Here is a 17,874-nt window from a genome sequence, read left to right as displayed (position 1 = left end):
CTAACTTTATGGACAAGACTGTTGGAGTATGTGTATTTGTAGAAGCAGCTCTGTTGCACATGTAGAGCATTCCATTGTTATTCAGATTTGAGCTTCATAAATGGTTAGCAGAAAAAAAAGAGGTAGGGGAGTCTATACAGTGGCTTGGGAAGTCAGAGGCAGCAGGATTACATCAGACAATGTGGCTGGCACCAAACACATTATGAGCTGGTACCAAAAAACAACACATCTCTATCTTAGTCTCTGAGACTAAGACAGACAGATAGCTAGATAGAGATACTCTTTACCAACAGCAGTACCAGCTTATATGAAATAGAGAAATGGAAAACTAGTCAGTAGGATGTGTATCAAAGGAGTAAATGTAAAGGAGAAATATTTTAATCTGTCTCTAAATAAATTCAGTACAATCTAATAGAAGTAATTATTGCAGCTTTTTCAACATATTTTATTCAACAAAAACAATAATATTTAACAAAAACATCTTTAAATGACGGTCTGACCATCTGCCAAGCAAATGAAAAGCAGTAATTGAAGTAGATGGTGAATATGTTCCAGAATCATCATTTAAAGATGTTGATGTTACATGTTATTATTGTTTTTGTTGAATAAAATTTGTTGAAAAAAAGCTGCAATAATTATGCACCAACCCAATATATCATATTGTGATGTCTACAGTTGCATAGTGGTAAATTCTCAAATTGTTAGTCATAGCATGCCATCTATTTGCTTGCTGGATATGCCTCACATGTGTTCTTTAGGAAAAGTTGCATAATACTTCCTTGTGATATAAACATAAAGCTTTTCATTTATATCTAAATGTAATCATTTTTGCTCTTGCCAGCTTTTTCTCTGGTTACATCAATTTCAATGCATCTTCAGAAGATGGGTTTTTGAAGACAGGAGTAGAGTGGGGCTTGGGTTTACAAACAGGATCCCAATCTTATCAAGTCACATGTTCCGATCATCTGGATATTGTTATACTGGAAGGATCAACCAAACCTTTGGAGATTATGTGACAATAGGCTTTACTCTGGCTTGGTGTAATGGACTTATAGATGCAGAAGCCATCATATATTATTGTTGGTGTCAATTGAGATCACAAATAGTTATTTGTCCGGCAAAGGTGGTCAGAATCTTTGCAAGTCATGAGATGCTCAATTTCTATAAAGGCACCGAAATTATCTGTTATCAAGAGACTCAAAATTTATTCTGTTCATCTGTTACTATTATAAAGATCTTGCTTTAGAGTGAAAAGAGATTATTACTCTTATGTAGAGTAAAATTAGAGTTATAAGCATTTGACAAGTGCTTGCATGAATTATACAAAGGAAATGACAATCCTTGGCTGCAGAATACCAACCAGAAAGTGGTTAACCACAGGTCAGCTCTAATAGCTCAAAGACATTCTAGCAGTGGCCATCCTATTGTCTTTGCTTTTTTGCTGGTAGAATGTTGAAGGAATCTGGCTGGTAAGTCTAGCATGTAAAAGCTCCTTTAGTAAATAAAGTTGTTTGAAAACGAAGATGACACCACAATACTTGAGTATATATTGTATCTGATACATTGAGAAAAAACATGTTAGAGAAGTCTTCAATTTATTGCTTTTCTAAATGGTAACCAGTTTAGATGCTAGTCTCTAAAATTGGTCGAAGTGAAATATGGAAGTTCGCAGTACATTGTTTTAGGTTTGGTCCTGCTGTCTGACACCTACTAAATAGCCTTGGACTAACCAATTCTTTGCGAGTGAAATTTGGTAAACAAAAACTAGATGTTTGATGTGTGTGTTTGTGCTGCAAGTATGTTTGTCTTTGCATTGAGACTGCTTGGAACAGTAGCAATATGTATTTATGTCCCTTATATCCGACAGATTGGCAGTTTTTATGTGTAAAGACCTATGAATGAGAAATATCTAACTTGAAGACAAGTACAGGCTAGCATATTGCCAAGAAATGTACATAAAAAACTAAAACAAAGAAACTGAAAAGGCTTACGTTATCATCATTTTAGTGTCCACTTTTCTATGCTTGCATACTCTTTTACTCTTTTGCTTGTTTCAGTCATTTGACTGCGGCCATGCTGGAGCACCGCCTTTAATCGAGCAACTCGACCCCGGGACTTTTTCTTTGTAAGCCCTGTACTTATTCTATCGGTCTCTTTTGCCGAACTGCTAAGTGACGGGGACATAAACACACCAGCATCGGTTGTCAAGCAATGCTAGGGGGACAAACACAGACACACAAACACATATATATATATATACATATATACGACAGGCTTCTTTCAGTTTCTCTCTACCAAATCCACTCACAAGGCTTTGGTCGGCCCGAGGCTATAGTAGAAGACACTTGCCCAAGGTGCCACGGTTCAGCTGAAATTTGTTGTGGCAGATTTTCTAGTTACAACTGGATGCTCTTCTTGTTGCCAATTGTCAACTGTTATGAAACAAGCTAATATTTCCCCCCATTCCTTTGAACAATGAACAGCTCAATGGCCAGACATGCTTTCACAGAAGATTACAAATGTATGATACTGCTTTTACGAGTGATGTTTGTTTACACTTAGCATGTGGGGTCAAGACAAGGTGATATGAACAGACACACAGGGCTTAAAGTTTCTGGCTATTAAATCTACTTGTAAGGCTTGGTTGGCCAAGAGGCCGTATTCTTAAAAAAACATTTGCTGAAGGTGCAACAACGTGGGACTGAACATGAAACCATGTGGTTGTGAAACAAACTTCTTAACCACAGAACCATACCTGCACCTATACATTAGAAAACCCTAATATTTTAAACTAGCAGTATCGCCCGGCATTGCTCGGGTTTGTAAGGGAAATAACTATATAAGCATTTTTAGAGATGTAAAGTATATCTCAATATGGCTAACCACAAAGAGGGGTGTTACTGTAGCTTTTTACGTTCTGAGATTTAATAATACATTTTTAGAGAGTTACTTCCCTTATATAATAGCAAAAAAATGCATTAAAAAATGGGAAAAAAAATGATGGTAAATTTTTTTTTAAATCGTAGACTCATCGTAGACGCGCGCGCTAATACCCAGAAGGGCTCGATATGAATCACGACTATAAGATACCCGCTTTTGGTTACACTGCACCGCAAAATGTGGGAGTAGTTAGGAATCTAAATCGTAGGAGACAGACACACAACTTCACTTTTATATATAAAGATAACCAATGTCCAAAGAAATAAACATGGCATGTAATGATATTCCTACACAAACAAGAAATAGATCAACTTATATAATAACTTCATTTGTCTTGTTTGAGACAGTCTTTACATTTCAAAAGTTAGCGTCTGCATCAGTAGCTAATGTTTTCCACATAGATGTTTTCATTAAAAGTAAACTGTTTCACTTTGCATTTCCACCACATGTCCTCATTAACTGCAGCCCTGATATGATTAATGAGCAAAAACATGTTTCTTCCTCTTATTTTGCAACATGGTTGCTCAACTTGCTAGAAACAGCAGCCAAATCTCTCTATAAAATAATACTCACGGAGTGGTTGGTGTTAGGAATGGGCATCCAGCCGTAGAAACATTGCCAGATCAGACTGGGCCTGGTGCAGCCTTCTTGCTTCCTAGTCCCAATTGAACCGTCCAACCCATGCTAAACGATGATGATGATGATGAAATTATTGTATAGTGCTCAGGTGTACCACAACTTGTCAAAAGTGTGTATAAAGCATATGCAGTAATGTACAAATGTCTGGGAAGTGAACAGTGTATGAGTCAGATACATGCTTGCGTGTGTATGGAGGGGAGAAAATCAGGTGTAGTGTTGGCGAATCTCAGGAAGCATGGAAGTTTTGAAGGATGCAGTGCTCCGACACCTAACAAATGATTCCAGCAGTTTGTTCCATACTTCAGCAACTCTAAAAGCCCATTACAAGCTTATGTAAAGATACATTAAGTAATAATGGGATGGTTGTGGCTGGAATGCCATCTTCTCTGTCAAAGTTGACCTGGAACTAAACAACTGCAGAAATAAATGACTTCATTGCAGAAAAACAACAAAAATTGTGTATTTAAGTTAAAATGGTTTTATTATTCAAAAAACATTTTCATAAAAGAATTTTATCTGAACTCTCAACACACACACACACATTAAAATATTCACCAAATAGTCTTAGGTAATTAACCTGAGAATGAACAGATGAATAAGAATTTTGTAGAAGAGACAAAAACCTTCCAATGCTTCAGATACTTCTTTCAGTATCTTTTAGAATTTTCATACATAGTAATGAATGTTAAATTGTGTTCTACAATTAAATTGTCTGTTAAAGTTAATAAATTAAAACAGAAGAATTGAAAGAACAAAAAAATGTCAAATGGAAATAAACATTATTTATTTTAGAAATATTAAATTTGAAACAAACTAGATCTTTCACCACAGTTCGAATGTTTAGAGGGAGGGACAATATTTTCACAATGACAAAAAAAAAAAAACAACAAAAATTCTTTTTGTAATTGTTTTAGTAAATTTTCTGTAGTTTTGTTTTAGTGGATTTTTGTACAGTATAGGCCACAGTTGAAATTTCCCAATTTTGTTTGAATGTAGTAAAGATGATATGACATTGTAGATAACTTAGAAGTACAGGCTGCAATAAACATTATATCAGTTCATTCTGGAGTTTTTAGTCAAATATGAGAAACAAAGAGAGAGGGTGAATGTATAGAAAATAAAGCTAGTTGCAGCAATAAATAGCATCACATTGAAGACTTCAACTAGCTTGAGTTGCTTACAAGAGGCTTTATGAAGAAATCAGAGGTAATTTCAAAGAAATGATAAAAGAATATTAGAATGAGAATTTTAAACTACTGAATATTCTTTTCCCCCCACACATTTCAAACATCTGATTACTTTGGGAAATTTTATAAAGTTTGTGTGTATGTTGAAACACAGTTTGACCATGGTTTGGTTAAGTTTTCACAAAATACAGAGAAGTGGTAAATGTCAAAATTATATACAGTTTGAGGTGTCATAATTCTACATTCTGACGAGCAGCATAAGCTTCAGGTGCATAAGTTGGCATTAGTTCTTCAATGACTTTGATAAAATCAGATTTTTCAGCACATCCTTTGCATGCTCCGTCTTCTCCCCATTGTGATAATATCTTCTTCAAATCTTTAACTTTCAGCTTCTTCAAATTCGTTTTTGCTAAGTCAATCATTTTTTCTGAAAAATGAAATAGGAATAAATAGTTAAGTCAACCGGAAATAATTACAAGTATATTTTAATATCTTCAATTTTTTTTCTATGGACATAGTCTGTGACCTGTCTATCTAGCTGTAAAATAGGTATTAGATGCTGGTATAGTTCACAACTATAAGTAACAGCAACATGGTAATAGATTTTTCTTAAATAGATCATTGTAGCCTTATACCCAGTGGCTTATAAGACTCATTTTACATAATTCAAGTGTTAAAAACAAAACTTCTAGGACTCTATATAGTCCCAAAGGTCCTTCCTAGATGCTCTCTCTAACAATGGCTTTTGAATGTTTATGCAAGTTAAAATATCCACTCGCTAAAACTTCATAGAGAAGCTATTCAAAGGTATACGGCATACCTAGCTACTATTATGGTACTTATGGAGGGATGGCCCTCTATAAAAAGTTGCTAAAGGTTTAAGAGCATGTCTTACTTAGTAAGACATGGCATCCTTTCTGATTCAATGTATTTGTAGCTAAAAAGTTTGTTTTAATAACCAAATGGTTCTGGGCTTGCTCACCTTATATAGAACCTTGAGTAATTATCCATTAACCATAGCCTTAGGTTGAGTAATAAGTTGTTAGTAGAATCTGAGGGACGAACATTGCAGAACCCCATTAATACGTGTGTGTGCTAATGATTACTGTGGAACATCAATGAAGGCAACTCAGCTATTTGATAAATATGCATTGATGTGAAATAAAAACTGAGCCTAATATGATTGGGTAAAACTGAGTATGGAACTATGAAAGAATAAGATTTGCTTCAGCAATTCAAGAATCAAATCCAGGTTAAGTAGAGGATTCACAGGAAAATTAATCCATGTATCTAAATCTACCATTGATAAAATAAAATAAAAAAAGATGATAATTACCATATTTCAAATCACAGATCTGACGATCTATCTTTTCCAGTTTTTGACAAACTTTTTCAACTGGTAGACTATAGGTCAATGGTTTAGTCATCTCATTGATAATGTTGGTAGCTGATGTTTCTAAAGCTCCTATATAATAACACTGAAATGAGAGAAGAATGTTTGTAACCAGAAAGAGTAATCAGCAGTGAACAGGCCAAAGAAATTACTAAATATTATGAAATACTACTATTAATGAAACAGTTAACAATAGTCATTTTCCCATTCTGCTATGCAAAGATGGATGAGTCTGTGCAATGTTCACTTTTCAGCCAGATGTACATTTTCTCAAACAGCAATGGTCAGCAAATGATGAATGAAATAGAAAGTGTTATGACATGGAAATAAAATGAAATTCTGACTCATCCCTTCCTGCCTGCCACTCTCTTTAAGAAACAATTTAAAATCAATTCATATTTATAGGCATTCTACTGCTCTCAATTTCACAATTGCAAGATTTCCAGTCTCATTCAAATTATGCAAAGTGATTCCGAAGTCCCTTTTGTATTGAAATCACATATAAAATTGACATGCTAAAAGGATTTTTTAAGTCATCCTATACAATCATGGTTGATCCATAACAATAATATAATAATGAAATTATTGTATACAGTGCTCAGGTGCACCACAACTTGTCAGAAAGTGCATATAAAGTACATGCAGTAATGTAGAAATGTCTGGAAAGCGAACAATGTATGAGTCAGATACATGCTTGTGTGTGTATGGAGGGGAGAAAATCAAGTGTAGTGTTGGCGAATCTCAGGAAGCATGGAAGTTTTGAAGGATGCAGTGCTCCGACAACTAACAACTGATGCCGGCAGTTTGTTCCATGCTTCAGCAACTCTCAGCGTGAAAAAATGTTTCCTGAAGTCATGGGAGCTGTGCCATTTTCTTACTTTGTAAATATGTCCATGAGTGTTAGATGGGTGGAGTTTGAAAAGGTGCTCAGAGTTATTGTTTGTACGATGGTTGATAATTTTATGAGTGTCTGCCAAGTCAGCTGCCAGATGTCGGAGTTTCAATGTGTCCATGCCCAGGGAAGTAAGGCGTTCAGGATATGGCAAATGCCTGATGGAGGGTATTCTTTTGGTTGCACGTCGCTGAACAGCTTCCAGACGATTGATATCCTGGGCAAGATAGGGGTTCCAGACCGGTGATGCAAATTCCAGGTGAGGTCTTACCATAGCTATATAAAGCCGCAGATAGATAGCCGGAGAGCGGCTCACAAAGGATTTGGTGAGTGATGCCAAGACACCCTCAGCCTTCTTGACAATTTTAGCGATGTGTTTTGTCCAACGCAAATCACTGTCGACAATAACACCCAGGTCACGTTCACATGAAGACTTTTTGAGACTAGTGTTGTGGAGGGAGTAGGTGGACGCTGGGTTTCTCCTCCCAAAATGCATGGTGGTACATTTATCCACAGCCAGCTTGAGTTGCCAGTCCATGATCCACTGCTGCATTGTGTCCAGGTCTGCTTGCAATAGAGATCTATAGTGTACAGGATTTGACCTCTTTATTTCGAGGTACAGCTTGATGTCATCTGCATATTTCAGCACTGTGGCATTCTTTAAGTTGGCATCTATGTCATTAACATATGCAACAAATAAAAGGGGGCCAAGAACAGATCCCTGTGGTACACCAGATGTCATCTCATAGGGCGAAGAGTGCTGTCCTAGAACTGTGACAACCTCTTTTCGGCTGAAAATAAAGGACTTCAACCAGTTATAGAGTTCGTCTCTTACACCCAACGCAGAAAGCTTCACCATAAGTCTTTTGTGTGGCACAGAGTTAAAAGCCTTAGCAAAGTCCAGGTAAACAACATCCACCCAGGATCCGCGATCAGTGATGGTCAGAACAACTAACAATGTGAAACCAGTTTCATGAATTTTAAATAGTTAAAAGAAAGTGTTTGTAACCTTTAAAAAACAAATATAAAGCATACAAAAATGATTTAAAAAAAGGATAAATGCAGGTATGGCTGTACAGATAAGAAGTTTTACTTTGCAATTATGTGGCTTCAGGTTTAGTCCCACTGTGAAGTATATTGGTGGACAAGAGTCTTTTACTAAAGGTCTGGGTAGGGCATGGCCTTGTGGTTGAATTTGGAAAGCAGAAATTAAAATAAAAACTAAGCCTGTTGAGTGTGTGTGTTACTTTGTCGACATTGTACACTTACTGTAAACAAATGTCACCACCATTCAAACAGTATTGTTTGCAATCTGTGAAAAAAATGTCTGGACCATGAGAAAACATCACTTTGCTTGGAAACAAGTGAATGTTGGTAACAAGAGTAGTATCTGGCCATAGAAAATCTGCCTCAATAAATTTCATCCAACCCATACAAGCATGGAAAAGTAGACATTAAAATGATGATGGTGATGATGAGGATTCTTTTCTATTCATTTTTCAAAGCTAGCATGGGAATGATAAATTTTATAAATTCAGTTGTTTTAAGATATTGACATCCTGCAGTCAAACAGACTGAGGCAGGGCAATATACACAAAACAATAGCAAAGGTTGGATATATAAGCATGCGGACAATAACCAAGTCCTTAAGGTCACTGTATATCGTAAAATAAAAGCATAAAAAATTTTAACAAAGATTATCATTTTACTTACAAATCTTTCTCTTTTGCTTTTGGAACCTTTACAGAATTCTCTAAAGAGTTTGTTCAGTTCATTGAAATTAGACTTGGATTCAGGAGGTACAGTTTTAAGGAATAGTTCAACTTCTTTTATACACACTGCAAAGATACAAACATTAACATTCAGATAAAATAACAGAGAGATGTGCATTTATATTTTTCTTATATCCCCCTTTCACATCCTTCATTGTACCCCTTTACTTAATTCCTATGAACTCTATTGACTTGTGTAGAAAAGTTCAGAACGGTTTTGTCCACATTGTAAATATTATACACACACACGTGTGTGAGTGTGTATGTATGTATATATATATATATATATATATATATATATATATATATATATATATATATATACACACAGGTACTATATGAGTGAGATCGTTGCCAGAGCAACAAGCTGGCCTCCGTCCCAATGGCACGTTAAAAACACCATTGAGCATGATCGTTACCTGTGTCGCCTTACTAGCACTTGTGCTGGTGGCATGTGAAAAAAAAAACATTTGAGCAAGGTCATTGCCAGTGCTGCTGGACTGGCTCCTGTGCAGGTGGCACATAAAAAGCACCATTTGAGTGTGGCCGCTGCCAGTTCTGCCTGACTGGCCCTCGTGCCATTGGCATATAAAAGCACCCACTACACTCTCAGAGTGGTTGGCATTAGGAAAGGCATCCAGCTGTAGAAACTCTACCAGATCAGATTGGAGTCTGGTGCAGCCATCTAGTTTGCCAGACCTCAGTCAAATCGTCCAACCCATGCTAGCATGGAAAGCGGATATTAAACGATGATGATGATATGAGACAAATGTCACTGGGCTGCATCATCCTCAGTCCTGATCACAGACTACCAGAGTCCAACCCGTGGGCACCTGTGTGCTTCTGGCTTTGGGCTGCAGTGCCACATGCATTCTCACTGCTGACACCACAGACTGTCTTCACTGGAGATCAATGGACTACCAAGAATGAATATCTATCTAGGGTGGGTAAAATATCTAGGATGGGTTCAGTGGATTCACAAATGCAAACACCTGCATTTGATCAACAAAGTGAACATGCAATATTTTTCTCAAACATCTGTTATCAAATACCTTTAACCCTTTCGTTACCAAACCGCCCAAAGCCGCCCGAAAAAAATTTTGGTTAATGTGACCAAACCGCCCAAACCCGCCCGTATTTACCTATTCATATTTAAATGAGAATATCAGAGCAAATCTCTTTAGTACATTCGTGAAAACATGTGATTATACTTCGTAAACAGTTCATCTACAGTTTTGTACAACGATCAAAGTGTAATTTTAATTCCGTGAATTTTGGGAGATTTTTTTCCAAAATTTGTTCCTATTGTGTTTTCAAAATTTGTAATTCTGACAAAAAATGGATACGAATTTCATTATATCAAGCAGCGAGTCAGAATTCGAAGGATTTTCTACTGAAGACCTTGATAAATCTAACTCTATGACTGAAAAAAAAAAGCACATGGCATTTGATAATGAATCTGATGTTTCATTTTCCGAAAGTGAAAACAGTGAATCCGAGAGCTCCGACAGCGATAAAGAAAATGAATTGGCACCTGAATGGAGTGAAAATTTAAAAACTGTTTCTTTCGGTGATTTTTCTGAAGAAACTGGACCAAGCCACAGACTTTCCCAGGAGAGTAAAGCCTTAGACTAGACTATTTCTTTTTACTTTTTCGAATGAGCCTATTTGAAATCATTATGGCGGAAACGAACCGTTACGCTAAATGTAAACAAAGCGAAAGAAAGGATAGTTAGTGGTTTCCCACAACCTTAAATGAAATTAAGACTATTTTGCCATAAATATTATTATGGGTATCAGAAAGTTACCCAGAATAACAAATTCTATCGTAAAATTTTCTTGTATACCCAATTGAATATTAGCTAATAACCCATTTTCTATAGCGATGTTTGAACAAAATTTTAATAATTTTATATTTTGTTGAATTTACCTGTATCTACCTGCAATTAGAGTCACTTTGTGACAAAAATTATAGTATAGAATTGGTTGAGAACATTTCATTAAATTATCTTCCAAAAATCACATTAATATATTGATAAATAAAAAAGTTATAGTTGTTTAATGAAACCAGACTAAATTTATGATTATGTTAGAAATTAATTGAAACACATAAGGGGTGTATTTTGGTCAGAAATATAGTAACGAAAGGGTTAATTGACAGTATATATAAATCAAATTTCACAGAGGCAGCAAAGAACTAAATACTAGATCTTAATATGATGTGTGATGCCTTTTCAGGAATATGGACTAGACACCAGTCTTATAGTACCATGGGTTATATTTATGTGTCACTTGTTGGATTTGTTGGTTGGTAGGGATGGAGAGTTGAATTAAACCAACCCATCCACTTACTGTAATTGAGGCATGTACGAACACACTTCTGCTCACTCGTAAAGGCAGTTAATAAAACTTTTATTTTGGTTGCATTGACTTTCAGATCAACCCACCTCAAGGCATTAGTGAATTCATCTCGTACAAACTGCATATCAGGACAGAGTCAAGATCTGTGCTAGCTGTGTCCTGACAAACACACATTTTTTTCAAAAATTTCAAGTAAATGTGTACCAATCTTCTGGAAGTTTGTGTGTCTTTATGTTAATTTTAAAAGGTAGAGCAATTACATTGGTATATCACTGTTTGTTGTCGAGACAGCTAACACCTTTCACTTTCAATAATTTTCATATTCTGTCAAGAAAATAATTTACCCATGATGTCTTACTACAGGTAAAGCATTTGAAGAACAAGTGCTTTAGAGAAGAATATAGCACAAACTTAGAGAACAAGTCTTCTGAGATAAAAAAAGTGCTAATCACTAATGATCATGAGCATTGAGCTTTTTCTATAAATGATATCTAGGATATAAAAATGGTCTTGAACTCTAGAGAATCTTGATTAAGCCCAAAACAAATACCCTACATTTGAAACTTTCTTGCTGGTTGCATCAGATCCACTCACTTCAAAAGTGTTTCCTTAATTCTACACTCCTCAAATACAGCATTATCCTATATAGCATGTTGGCTCCCAAGCTCACTTTCTACTTTAACAATTTGCCAATTCCTATGTCCATGCACACGACATAACCGTACACTCTCTACATCCTCCCAATTTTAAGCAGCTTCTATATTTTATTTTTACAACAATGAATGTGGATGCATTTTAGGTAATGGTTGACAATTTTGAACAGTAAACGCAGGAGACGAAGTGTTACCAAAGCTTTCCTGCTCAGGAAGAACAATCATTAGCTTATAAGATCCTCTTCACTACACATTTGCCATTCATCTTATAGAACCTACTTATTCTTCCCCAACAAACACAACAGAGCCATTAAAAATAATGACAAAATTGCATCAATTCCTTTTTAGAATCAAGAAATATTCCAGCTCTTTCCTGTGTTCATCATACAAAACAAACCTTACAAAAGATTTTTATTTTGGAGACTGCTCCCCATTAACTTCTCAGTACATTAATCTCTCAATACTTCTTGCTCCATATTAATCATAGCAATCTTATATCTTAGTTTCTGATCCAATATCACTCTTTCCTTGATGGTCATAATACAAATGGACAATATTTATAGATTTCTACAACTACTCAATGTTAAACATAGAAGAACTGATGCAATAGGTACTGGGAAGATATTAGGTAAAAGACTTGAATGATTGAGTAAACTACAATACAGTGGTTGCAGTTCTTCACTCTAGTTACATAGGGTGTGTGGCAACAATGAAGAGTTTATACTGCATTTTTGACTGTGATAAAAAATATATTTTATTAGGTTCACAACCTAATAAAAACTATTTCAGCTAAGCAAATGACCGTCTCTAAATGCATTAGAAACATTATAACAATCTGAACACTATTTCAGAAAACTATCACCATTCTCTGGGGCAAAATGAGTAAGCCAAGATAAGGTAAATTTGCTGCTTCAATTCTTCAGAATTATATCTGAAAATAGACTCATAGACATCAGAAGGATCAGAAATGTAACAAAAATTTTAAATATCTAGATCAAATGAATGAGTATCATGGAAAAATGGTACATGATATAAAATTAACAAAACTTGGCTAAATCAAAAAACTCAACATAAAACACACTCTATAAGCTTCTTCATGGTCTGCTGGAGTGGCTCTTTTCATGATATATTTATGCATCATACAGTTAAAGAGAGGAAATTATTGAAATTAGGCACAACTCATTTTACCCCATTTTTGACACCATTTTTTGAAAATTGAAAATCATCAAATTAGACATTAATGTGGGGGGAAAATTAGTTTGGAATTCAGAGAAAAGAATATTGAGTGTTAAACACCAAAAATTATCCAGATATTTTAGCAACCTTCATTACAATCAGGTCAATGTTGAGGAAAAAATTCTTGAAAAAAAGAAAAGTACCTGACTATTTTCCAAACTTGCTCAACATCAACAACTGACCAATTTTTACCATTAAAGATGATGCAACAGTACAAAATGATGATGCAATACTTGTAATGTAATGATTTCAAATAGATAGGGAGAAAATAACGAGTAATCAGAAAATACTCATTTTACCCCGGTTACTAATCTTGCACCCACTCCACAGGATGTCAACTTAACTGTTCATTCTTCTGCGTATTGGTAAAATACCATTAATATATTGAGATGGCTCATTTGGATATGAAAGGTTAGCCCTCGAATAAGAAATAAGAGAATTCTTAACTCCAACTTAGAAAAGTTGGTCAGAACTTTGAAAAGGACGCCAATATTTAAGTCATTAGTGAGCCCAATCTGGATATCAGGATAGAGCCAAAATTTGTAATAACTGTATCCTGAGCCAAGATGGACTTCGGAAAATTTAATATGAACAGTGGACAACACACAAATATATTTTCAAATAATTGTAAGTAAATGCGTGCCAATCTGCTGAAAGTTCACTCCAGGACTGTCGGCCGCTAAACGAAAATGACAAAGTGAAAGTGGATCGATATATTCAACGTTGAAAGTGGCATTGTTGCAATACCTGGTGGATACGTTGCTAAATGCTTGTACAGAAATTTGGAACAAAATGTGAAGATGTGCTTGGGGAACAGACACAGTTGTGCAATTACGAAGTTACCTTCGTAATTGTGGTTTCGAGTTCGATTCAAAAGTGTTTTCTACTACATTTGCGAGTGAAATTTAGTATTCGGACACTGAATGAAAGTCTGTAGAAGTGTCTTTTCTTGGGTGAGAGGTTTAAAAAAGCACAAGGCCCCACAAGTACTTTCGACGAAGTCCTCTGTTGGCAGGTCTTTGGGCCAAGGGAACTTTTTTGCTTTTTGTTCGCTGTGTCCGGTTTTGTTCAAATAGGCGAATCAAAAATGATCCGATATAAGCCCTCGGTCACTGAAGATAATTTATTCCTTTTCCATCAATCACGGAGGCCCTGAAAAGGTCATGGACAACTTATTCTCCTCCAAGAAATTGATGAAAAAAAAAATGTAAATCACTTTTACCAAATATACGGTCATGTCTTTTCGATCATAATACCATTCACATCTAGGATGCTTTATAGGAACATTACATAAAAACAATAGTTAACTGGTACTTTATTTTATCAACACCGCAAGGATGAAAGGTAAAGATGACAGACAAGGTTTCAGCACCGAACAGAAAGGGCCATAACTAAATACCGTAGGAATAATTTACCACATAAATCAATAAATACAGGATCCAAACAGTTAAGTGAAATTTCTTTGTTCCCTGGAATTTGAAGAAGGAAAAAAAAAAAAAAAAAAGAAGAAGCCTTTTTACATTTTTGCCCCCACCTCCTTTGCGCACACTTTTCTTATGAAGTATGGGAGTTCGAGGGACGGATATTTCAAAAGTCTGTCATTTATTTTCCAAAATACGAGATCTGTCGTTATAGGTTTTCTTTTTCCCTATACTTTATACGCACAAAAACATTTGGATTAAAACGCGGCACAGAAGTTTTTAAAAAACGTGTGTATAGGCCTGCGTGTATGTATTTATGTTTGTTTGTGTGTGTGTGTATATATATATATATATATATATATATATATATATATATATATGTAGTCTATGTGTATATATATATATAGATATGTTGTGTGTGTGTATATAGAGAGGTAAATTTTGGGAAGTACATACAGATATCTTATTCCCGAGCGAGCAAATGATAGGATAAAGATATAGTCTAAGTTATGTCATGGTAAGTGAAAACCAGAGACCCGCAAAAGTACATTTAGCGATATGATGACAATTTGAGAATTACAGAAAACAATCGGTGTCGACTAAGTTACATAATAAAAATCTGACTGGATAGTGTTTGCTCTGTATACATATGAATGTTGTGCTTGTGCTCTCTTACACACACACATATATGTATACATATACACACACAGAGATGGAAAGACTTTAAGACGTGCAAAGTTTTTGCTACACCTATTAGTATTCGCATCAGATTATAAGAATATACACATTATGTGTACGTGTGTGTGAACAAGTACATCAAACTTGCACTTTAAAGTTACTTCACAAAGTTATTCTATGTACACTTACCTTCACACCGGGTTTCAGCAGCGACCAGAGTCTCTGACAGAATGTTACAGACAGCAAACAAAGCTGTTACCAGTAGCAATAACTTCATTTTAAAATCAAACGGATCGATGAAACTAAGAGAATGAGAAAGAAGAGACGTTGACAACTTGTCACTTGACAATGTAACCAGATCTTGAGATTTTCCTTCTTTCTGTAGGGGCGGATATCGGAAATATGCTAGGGATGATTACAAACTCCGTGGAGCAATCGCTTTGTTGTAGAGATTTCTTTTCTTGGATACTTTCAATTACGGAATGGAATATATTTTAAACTAATGAGATATTGTATTATAACGTCTGCAATAAATTTTTTTGTACTTCTCGAGTGTTATGTATTTATATGTGCTTTTGTCTATTTACAGAGATATATACTGGGTTTAGTCTCCAATTGATTACACTCGCGATGTATATTGCTTACTATCTTAAAAATCACACGCGTAGCCGATTTTATATGTTTCTGCTATGCGGACTGAATTGTCAAGCTTATTATTTCAACGCTCTCACTTTCTGTATATGTGGGCCTCTGCCAATGTGCCCCGTCAGCGTGTTGACTCTGTGACGTCAGTAGACTTGGCGTTCAATCATTGGTCATCTCTTGATGCCGGTTTTATTCGGCGAGATTCTCGTCTAAACTTCTTCAAGTCAACGAAGTGGCGTCTAAATTAGAGAGTTCCACTTTATGAAAAAAAAAAAAAAAAATGATGGCACCGATTATCTCCCTTCGTCATCATCATCATCATAATCTTCTTAAGTAAAGCAAAGAATCCAGAGAAGAAAGTAAGGAAACACTTAACACTGAAAAGCTTTCTATCGTCTCAGCCATGGCTTCACCGGCTGTGCAGGCTGGAGCGGTGGGCTCTGCAGGATTCGGCCTACATCTCGGTTCATCGGCTGCTTGTGTTGCTTTTACAAAGGTGACGTTTTAAACAATTTAAAAATCTATCGTTTCTCGATTTCTTCTGTTTAAGTTTTTAAATCAGTTTCATTTACTTCCTTCTTGGTGATGAGTGCTGCAGAGTTCGAGGACATCCTAGTAGTCAGAAGGTCTCATAGGCCCTTTAGCAATTTACACACACATGCACAGGCCCGTGTGCTCACACTACTAATGTTTGAAGGTACTGGTTACTACTCAGAGTTTAGCCAGTGTCACTTGTCACGTAACTCGTGCTAAATCTCATATTTATGTATATGAGTGTCTTTATTTTATCAATATCTATCAATGTATGTGTGCCTTTGTTAGCCTGCTATCTATGTATTGTTGAGTTTACGACAAACGAGATGAAAAAAATATTCAAAACAGAAATAAGTGTGTAATAATTTATTAAACAGCTGAGATTACTCTGTTTCTACTCAGTTTCACAGATATTGCTGATCACAAAAATAATTTTTGTGCCAAATGTATATCACAAAATAGGACGTGCATAACCAGTCATTCAGATGGTAAAAATATATAAAGAAAAATTATTTTTAATGTTTGTCACATTTATTATATATCATGTAAATAAAACTCCACTTCATAAAATACAGAAGTGAAACCGTTAGCTCTTGATATATCTCTTTGTTTAGAATAGATTGTGATGCGTTATATCATCTGGGACAGACCACGTGCTTTCTCTGACATGTAGAGCTAAGTGACCTGAAAAAGTTATTTTACTTCAAGTTGCTAACACTCTTTAGGAAATTATGAATATCTAATTCCTTTGTTAATAAATTTGAGTCCTTGTAATAAATTCGTAGTTAGCTGTGAAGATTCCATTTCTGTTTGTTGCGTAATACCGTTAGAAATGGTATGAATAATGCACATTCTCATTAGCCGTACCGTTCCTTATTCCGTACATTCCTCTACATAACTGAATATTTTTTTTTGTTTACAATTGATATCACTAATTCCTCAATTTGTATTCAGTCCTGACGGTATTTTATTTTGTGTAATTTGAAGATACGAGCGTCGCAAAGTTTCTATATCCCATCCTTATAAAATAAGTTCGAGTCTAAAAGCGAAACAGGCGCGCCACACACGTACCCACTTCCACACACATCTTTCATTATTAATGCAGTACTGTGGTCGATTTGATCGAACATACTCCATCAAATTTTGTAGTAGATAAAAAGTAAATTTTTTCTGTTGCACTTATCTCATTTTGAAGGTGATATTTATGTTTGTCCTAAGTTTGTTTTTTTTATATATTTTGAATGAATCTGAATCTCAAAATCATCGAAAATCACCCGTTCTCTTGGTAAACCACCCTCTCATTGTGAGGCAGGTGTATTTGTAAAAAAAATTATCAAAATTTAAAGAAATTATTAGTGATGAATGAAAGAATCGATAAAGCAGTTTTCAATACTTAGTTGTTTCCCCTTTACGTTCTTAGTTCAAACCACGTCGAGATTTATAAAATAAGTATCAATTAAGTATTGAGATCGATTTGACTATTCCCTTGTTCAAAATTTGTGAAATTGTGCTGGTGCTTCTTT

General features: G+C 35.3%; 2 protein-coding genes across 2 annotated transcripts in view; one reads left to right on the top strand and one right to left on the bottom strand.

The window, feature by feature from the left end:
• Positions 1-4,341: 4,341 nt before the first annotated feature.
• Positions 4,342-15,924, bottom strand: LOC115210995 (mesencephalic astrocyte-derived neurotrophic factor homolog). Its single transcript, XM_029779834.2, has 4 exons — positions 15,362-15,924; positions 8,765-8,889; positions 6,103-6,244; positions 4,342-5,193 (listed from the first exon to the last, which is right to left on the bottom strand). The coding sequence occupies exons 1-4, from the start codon at positions 15,447-15,449 to the stop codon at positions 4,997-4,999; spliced, it is 552 nt and encodes a 183-aa protein (XP_029635694.1). The 5' UTR covers positions 15,450-15,924; the 3' UTR covers positions 4,342-4,996.
• LOC115210985 (heat shock 70 kDa protein 14) overlaps positions 15,350-17,874 on the top strand; it is a 27,925-nt gene continuing 25,400 nt past the window's right edge. The window contains exon 1 of the mRNA XM_029779822.2: positions 15,350-16,313. Coding sequence (XP_029635682.1) covers positions 16,221-16,313 — 93 coding nt within the window. The 5' untranslated portion in view covers positions 15,350-16,220. The remainder of the gene's footprint in view (positions 16,314-17,874) is intronic.

Source organism: Octopus sinensis, linkage group LG1 (genome assembly GCF_006345805.1).
Source record: "Octopus sinensis linkage group LG1, ASM634580v1, whole genome shotgun sequence".
Lineage (NCBI taxonomy): Eukaryota > Metazoa > Mollusca > Cephalopoda > Octopoda > Octopodidae > Octopus > Octopus sinensis.
This window is presented reverse-complemented; position numbering and strand designations above follow the sequence as displayed.